At 71.6% G+C, this 7755-nt stretch overlaps 1 protein-coding gene across 1 annotated transcript; it reads left to right on the top strand.

Annotated features, from left to right (window-relative positions):
* Positions 1 to 839: 839 nt before the first annotated feature.
* On the top strand, positions 840 to 7748 carry LIPE (lipase E, hormone sensitive type; the record flags this gene model as incomplete). The annotated part of the gene is made up of 10 exons (XM_080412006.1): positions 840 to 948; positions 1900 to 2413; positions 3096 to 3186; positions 3276 to 3421; positions 3804 to 3989; positions 4371 to 4665; positions 5228 to 5455; positions 5774 to 5981; positions 6134 to 6488; positions 6915 to 7748. Coding segments are annotated over exons 1-10 (2934 nt in total), but the record flags the coding sequence as incomplete, so codon positions are not given.
* Positions 7749 to 7755: the final 7 nt, after the last annotated feature.

The following is a 7755-nucleotide window of genomic DNA, read 5'->3' on the forward strand; positions in this document are numbered from 1 at the left end:
GCCCGCGCCCCCCCACCCGGGGGCTCCTGCTGCCGCTCTAGGGCCGGCCAGGGCCCCCAGACCCCACAGACCCTCTTCCGCCAGGACCACCCCGGAGACCACTGGAACTCCCCCGGCCCCCTGTGACCACCCCCGACCTCCCCTGAACCTTTGTGACCCCCTCGTGACCCCCCCCTTACCCCTGTGACCCCCCATGACACCCCATATCCCCCACTGTGACCCCCCTGTGACCCCTGTATGACCCCGCACCCCCCTGTGACCCCTCTCTGAACCTTTGTGACCTCCCGTGCCCCCATGAACCCCTGTGACCCCCTATGTCCTCCTCCCCTCCCGACTCCCCTGTGACCCCTCACCCCCCCTGCTGCCCTTTGACCCCTTTATGACCCCGTGACCCCACTCCCCGACCCTGGCGGTTGCCCTTGACCTTGCAGCCGCCCCCTCGGGGGGTCAGGGGTCAAGAGTCAGGGGTCGCGCTTCGCCACAATAAAGGCCTCAGAAAAATGCTAGTTCCGCTGCGCCGGGTCAGGGGTCGCAGCGGGGTCAGGGGTCGCAGCGGGGTCAGGGGTCGCGCGCAGGCGCGGCGGGGGCGGGGCCGGTCTCCAGGGCGACGCGCGTGGGGCTGGCGCTGATTGGTGGCGGCGCGTCACGTGGGCGGAAGCGGCGGGGCGGGGCGGGCGGCGGAGTGCAGGTGGGAGCTGGCGGGGGGGGGGGGGAGGCTCGCGCGCGAGACCCCCACGGCGCCCCATAGAGCCTCACAGCGGCCCATAGACACCCCCCCGGGTTGCCCCACAGCGACCCCCATAGAACCCCACATAGACCCCCACATAACGCCCCATAGCCCCACCGGGGCTGCCCCGTGGACCCTCCCCCCATGGCACCCCATGGCTGCCCCGCGGCGCCCCATAGCGCCCTATGGCTGCCCCGACACATCTCTGCACCCCGTGGCAGGTCCTGGTGCCCCGCAGGCCCCCCCGCCCCTCTGCCCCCTGCCCCGCTCCCCTATCACAGCTCCCCACCCCCCCAGTGCCCCCTGCCCCACTGTCCCGGCCCCTCCCCCCGCCCCGCCGCCTTGCTCAACCCGGCCCCAGATGCCCCCTGGGACCCCCCTGAGGAGCCGCTGGGGGGGGAGGGGCGGCGCCCCCCAGTCCCTCCCTTCTGCCCCACTTGGCACATCCAGCACCTTTGCCCTTCCGGCGCCCCCCCGCCTCCCTTATCGCCCTCCCCCCAGCCCCTGCATCAGCCCCATAGCTGACCCTCGCCCCCTGTAACACACCCTGCCCCACCCCCCCCGCCCTGCTCCCTCAGCCCCTTAACTGACCCTGCCCCCCCAAATCCCCCTGCCCCCCCACCCCTCCTGGCCCCCCCTGCCCCACCACCTCACCTCCCATAAGTGACCCTTGCCCTCCATAACTGTCCCTAAGCCCCACCCCGCTGCATCAGCCCCCTATAACTGACCCTCCTTCCCCCATAACCTCTCCTAGCCCCCCACCCCAGCTCTCACCCCACTGTAACCCTCCCTGACCCCCCATCATCCCTGCTACCCCCCTCATAACCCCCCCGACCCACCACAACCCCTGCTACCCCCCCATAACCCCCTCTTACCCCAACCCCTCCTACCCTCCCCACCCTCCTTACCCCCAGCCCCTCCCCCCTCGGGAGTGGGTGGGTCCCCCAGGTCCATAACCCCCCTGACCCGCCCATATAACCCCCCCTGACCCCCCCAAACCCTCTCTACCCTCACCCCTCCCCAGCCCCTCCCTCCTGGGGGTGGAGGTGGGTGGTAGCCGAGTGGGTGGGTGGGAGGTGGGTGACAGTTGAGGGGGTGGGGTCACCGGGGGGGTGGGGTTCCCCAGTTCCATAAACCCCCCTGACACACCCCCCCGTGCCCTCCCCCAGCAGCATGGACTCGCGGCCGCTGTTCCAGGCGCTGGCAGCGCTGGCGGATGACAACGCCACCTTCTTCCAGCAGCGTGGGGGCGCGGGCGGGCGGCGCTTGGCCGACGCCTTCACGGCTCTGCGAGACCATGCGGCGCGGCTGGAGCCGGCGCTGCGGCATGTGGCACGGCTCTGCCACCTCTTCGACCTGGACGAGGCGACGCCAGGCAACGGCTACCGCAGCCTGGTGCAAACAGCCCGCTGCTGCCTGGCGCACGCCCTGCACAAGAGCCGCTGCGTGGCTGCACAGCGCCGCAGCCTCTTCTTCCGCGCCGCGCACAACGCAGCGGAGCTGGAGGCGTATGGCGCGGCGCTGGCGCAGCTTCGCGCCCTGCTCGGCCTGGCCCAGCGCCTGCTGGCACGCAACCGGCCCGGCTGCCTCTTCCCGCCCGAGGGCGACGGGCTGGCGCAGCTGGTGCTGCGCGAATACAGCACCATGCACAATGCCTGCTTCTACGGCCGCTGCCTCGGCTTCCAGGTGGGGCTGGGGGGCGCGTTGCATGGGGGCGTGTCGCACGGGGACCCAGGGTTTGCAAGGGACAAGGTCATGGGGGTGCATTGCATGAGGACGTTTTGCACGGGGACGTTGCACAGGGACATGGGGTTTGCAGGGGACGAGGTCACAGGGATGTGTTGCACAAGGATGTGTTGCACAGGGATGTCGCACAGGTACGTGGGGTTTGCGGGGACGAGGTCATGGGGACACGTTGCACAGGGATGCGTTGCATGGGGACACGTTGCACGGGGATGTGTTGCACAAGGACACGTTGCACGGGGATGTGTTGCACAGGGACACGTTGCATGGGCACGTGGGGGTTGCAGGAGACGAGGCCATAGGGCTGTGTTGCACAACGACACGTTGCATGGGGACGCGTTGCATGGGGGTATGGGGTTTGCAGGGGACGAGGTCATGGGGATGCATTGCACAAGGACACGTTGCACAGGAACACATTGCACGGGGCGGGGGGTTGCAGGGAGTGTGTTGCACGAGGACGAGCTTGTGAGTGACGTGAGGACAAGGTCACTTGGGGTCTGCAGGGCACGGGGGCATGGGGACGTGTTGCACAGGGATGAGCTCCTGCAGAGCTGCGTGTTTGCAGGGGACGGGGCAGCATTGGGTGACCCTGGCTGAGCCCGTGTGCCCCCTCATGCCCCCGCAGTTCGCCCCCTCCATCCGCCCCCTCCTGCAGACCATCGCCATTGGCCTCGTCTCCTATGGGGAGAGCTACCGGCGCAACGAGACAGGGCTGGGTGAGTGGTGGGGGTCCCGGGGCTGGGGAGGGAGGGGGGGGAGGGGGGGGAGGTCCCGGTGCCCCACCCTCACCCCCTCGTTCCCCCAGGGGGGGCGGCTGGGTCGCTGTTCACCAGTGGGAAGTTCGCACTGGACCCCGAGCTGCGGGGGGCCGAGTTTGAGCGGGTGACGCAGAACCTGGATGTGCAGTTCTGGAAGCGCTTCTGGAACCTGACCGAGAGCGAGCTGCTGGCGGTCAGCGGGGGGGGGGGGGGAGGCCAGACACCCCCCGACCCCCACAGACCCCCCCAGAGACACCCCCAACCCCCCCGACTCCACCCCAGCACCCGTGGGGGTCCCACCCCCCCAGATACCCCTACACACACACACACCGACCCTCAGGGGTGGTCCCACCCCCCCATCCCCCCCCAGATCTCCCACGGCCCCCAGGGGGATCCCACTGCCCCAGACCCCCCCACACACCCTTCCCCCAGCCCCCAGGGGAGTCCCAGACCCTGCTAAAACCCCCATGGGTGGTCACAGACACACACACCCCCAACCCCTTGGTGGGGTCCCAGCCCCCCACCCAACCGCTCAGTGTGTCCCAGCCCCTTGACCACCCCCCTTGCCCCCCCAGTCGGTGGCCAGCATGGCGGCGGCGCAGGTGGGGGTGTGCCGGGCGCTGACTGTGCCCCCTGAGCCGCTGGAGCTGCCGCTGGAGGCGGACCCCAAGGTCACGGTCACCATCGCCCCCCCCGTGGCACACACGGGGCCCGGGCCCGTGCACATGAGACTGCTGTCGTACCAGCTGCGTGAGGGGCAGGTGCGGGGGGCACGGGGAGGGGGTGGCCGGGGGTGGGGGCACTGGGTGAGGGGGGCCAGGCTGGCTGGGGCGGGGGTACTGGGGGTCTGTGGGGCAGTTTTGGGGGGGCACTGGGGGTCCATGGGGCAGGGTTGAGGGAGGAGACCGGGGGTCCCTGCTGTGGAGAGGGATCTGTGGGGCAGGGTCTGTCTGGGGGGGCACTGGGGGTCCATGGGGTGGGGTCTGTTTTGGGAGAGGGGTACTGGGGGTCTGGAGTCTATTTTGGGGGAGGGGTACTGGGGGTCTGTGGGCCAGTTTCGGGGCAGGGCACTGGGGGTCCCTGAGTGCATGTGTGTGCACACGTTGGGGGGGGGAGGTCTCACAACCCATTCACCCCCCCAGGACAGTCCAGCTCTCACCGCCCTGACCCGCGCCGAGGGGTCACTGGGACCCTTACGCTGGTGGCGGGGGCCCCCCCTGCCCCCCTCCCCCGCCCTGCTGGTGCATTTCCATGGGGGGGGGTTTGTGGCGCAGACCTCGCGCTCGCACGAGCCTTACCTGCGGGGGTGGGCGCGCGATCTGGGGGTCCCCATCCTCTCGGTGGACTACGCCCTGGCCCCCGAAGCCCCCTTCCCCCGGGCGCTGGAGGAATGCTTCTATGCCTACTGCTGGGCCCTGCGCCACTGTCACCTGCTGGGTGAGGGGGGGGCCTGAAGGGGGGGGGGCAGAGCTGGGGGGGGGGCACCCGTGGGGGGGGTGTGTCTTGGTGGGGTGACCTCTCTCGGGATGACACCCCCCCTGGAGCTGCCTCACTGTGGGGGTCATCCCCCCCCCGGGGTGACCTGAGTCAGGGTGACACCCCCCCCCACCCCCCCGGAGCTGCCCCACTGTGGGGGTCATCCCCACCCCGGGGTGACCCGAGTCAGGGTGACACACACACCCCCACCCCCCCGGAGCTGACCCAGTGTGGGTGTCCCCCCCCCGGGGTGACCCGAGTCAGGGTGACACACCCCCCCACCCCCCCGGAGCTGCCCCACTGTGGGTGTCCCCCCCCCGGGGTGACCCAAGTCAGGGTGACACACACACCCCCACCCCCCCGGAGCTGACCCACTGTGGGTGTCCCCCCCCCGGGGTGACCCGAGTCAGGGTGACACAACCCCCGGAGCTGATCCCCTCCCACTGGGTGCCCCCCCCGCCCCGTGGTTGTGTCCCCCCGTGCAGGAGCTCACCCTCCCCCCCCGCCCTGGTTCCCCCCCCAGGCTCGACGGCGCAGCGCGTGTGCCTGGCGGGGGACAGCGCGGGGGGAAACCTGTGCCTGGCGGTGGCGCTGCGGGCGGGGGCGGTGGGCGTGCGCCCCCCCCAGGGGCTGGTGGTGGCCTACCCGGTGACACTGGTGCAGGCCGCCCCCTCCCCATCGCGCCTGCTGGCGCTGCTGGACCCGCTGCTGCCGCTCAGCGTCCTCTGTGCCTGCCTGGGTGCCTACGCAGGTGGGGGGGGGGGGATGTAGATGGGGGGCGGGGGGCATGGGGGCGCATTGTGGAGATGGGGGGCCGGGGGGCAGATGGAGGGCTATTGGAGGATGGGGGGACGGGGGGCATGGGGGAGATGTGGGGGGTGGGGGGGGCTGCGGGGAGATGGGGGACGTTGGGGCTGGGGGGGGGGCAGGCGAGATGGGGGACAAACACGGGGGAGGGGGAAGGGGGGTCGCACCCGGCATGCGGGGGGGTGGGGGGAGGGGCGGGGGGCACCGCTGGGGTACTGACCTCCCACCCCGGGCGGTTTGGCGACCCTCTGCCTCCCGCCAGGGACGGAGGAAGAGGAGGAGGAGGAGAAGGAGGAGGAGGGGGAAGGGAAGACCGCCCCTCCCCCCCCGGAGCCCCTGAGCCCCCTGCGGCTGCTGCGGGACCTGCGGCAGGGGGCGGCCGCCTGGCTAGGGGGGCTCCTTCAGGCCCCCCCCCCCCCGGCCCGGTACGGGGGAGTGGGTACGGGGGCGGGGCACGGGGAGGTGTTGGGGCTGAGGGGAATATGGGGGGGTGTTGGGGCCACGCGGGGGCGGGGTACGGGGGGGGCGGAAGGGGGAAGCGTTGGGGACATGGGGGAGCCCGGGGACGGAGGGTGGTATTGGGGGCGGGGGGGGGCGTTGGCGACATGGGGGTGGTGGGGAGTGGTGGGGACGTGGGGGAGGCCAGTGGGGGGACATGGGGGATGGTGGGGACATGGGGGGTCTGGGGGTGTTTGGGGGGGATGGTGTGGTCTCTCACCCCCCCTGCAGAGCCGGCGCTGACGGCAGAGGGCGCAAAGGAGGAGCAGCCCCCGGACAACCCCCCCCCGGAGGGCAGGGACCCCCCCGAGGCGGGGGAGGGGGCCCAAGAGGACCCGGACACGTTCCAGCCGTTGCGCAGCCGTGGCCCCCCCGCCCGCTTCCTGCAGCGCCCCTCCCCCCTGGCGCGCAACCCCCTGGTGTCCCCCCTGCTGGCCCCCGACCCCTTGCTGTGCACCCTGCCCCCCCTGCACCTCGTGGTGAGACCCGCCGGACCCCCGCCCCCTCCTCGGGACCCCACCCCCCCCTTCGAGGCCCCCATCCTCACCCGAGGACCCCCTGGGACCCTCACCCCTTCAGGACCCCCCCCCGGGACCCCCAGACCCCCTCGGGGAAACCCTGGGCGCGCAAACACACCCCTGGGATACCCCCACACCCCGGGATTCCCCACCCCTGTGCTCCCCCCGCCCCAATTCCTTGTGATCCCTGATCCCCGTGCCCTCCACCTCCCCCTGCCTCGTGCTACCCCCTGAACCTTTGTGCCCCCCCTGCCCCCCTCTTGTGACCCCACTGACCCCTGTGCCCCTATTCCCTGTGCTCCCCCGACGCATTGTGCCCCCACTGACACCCCCCCCCCCCCGTGCCCCTCGACCCCCCCTGACCCCTACCCCTGTGCCCCCCCCCAGGCCTGCGCGCTGGACCCGATGCTGGACGACTCGGTGGCGCTGGCACGGCGGCTGCGGGGGCTGGGGCGGCCAGTGACACTGCGGGTGGTCCCCGACCTCCCCCACGGCTTCCTCAGCCTGGGACCCCTCAGCGCCGAGACGAGACGCGCCACCGCGCTCTGCACGCGCCTCATCCGCAGCGTGCTGGCCCCCCCCGAGCCCCCCCGCCGGGGGTCGCTGCTGGTGGGGGCACGCCGGGACAGCCTGGCCCCCCTGGACCCCTCCCGCCGGGGGTCCGTGATGTTGGGGTTACGTAAGGACAGCCTGACCCCCTTGGAGACCCCTCGCCGGGGCTCAGTGATGTTAGGATCCCGCCGCAACAGCCTGATCCCCTCAGAGACCCCTCGCCGGGACAGCCTGACCCCCCTGGACTCCTCCCGTCGGGGGTCAGTGATGTTGGGGTTCCGCCGGGACAGCCTGGCCACCTCAGAGACCCCCAGGCGAGGGTCGATGCTGGTGGGGTCACCTAAGGACAGCCTGGCCCCCTCTGAGACCCCGCAGCAGCAATCAGTGCTGGTGGGGTCACCTAAGGACAGCCTGGCCCCCCAGGATCCCCCCCAGCAGGGGTCGGTGATGCTGGGGTCACCTAAGGACAGCCTGGATCCACAGGACACCCCCCACCAGGGGTCTATGCTGGTGGGGTCACATGAGGACAGCCTGGTCGCCCCTGAGACCGCCCGTCGGGGGTCGATGGTGTCAGGGTCACACGAGGACACCTCTGCAACCCATGGTGGGGGGATCGCAGCGACCCCCGGCACTGCTGAGGCCCGACCCCCCATCAGGGGTCTCCCTCCAGCTAGTT

Source organism: Falco punctatus (genome assembly GCF_963210335.1).
Source record: "Falco punctatus genome assembly, contig: scaffold_322, whole genome shotgun sequence".
Lineage (NCBI taxonomy): Eukaryota > Metazoa > Chordata > Aves > Falconiformes > Falconidae > Falco > Falco punctatus.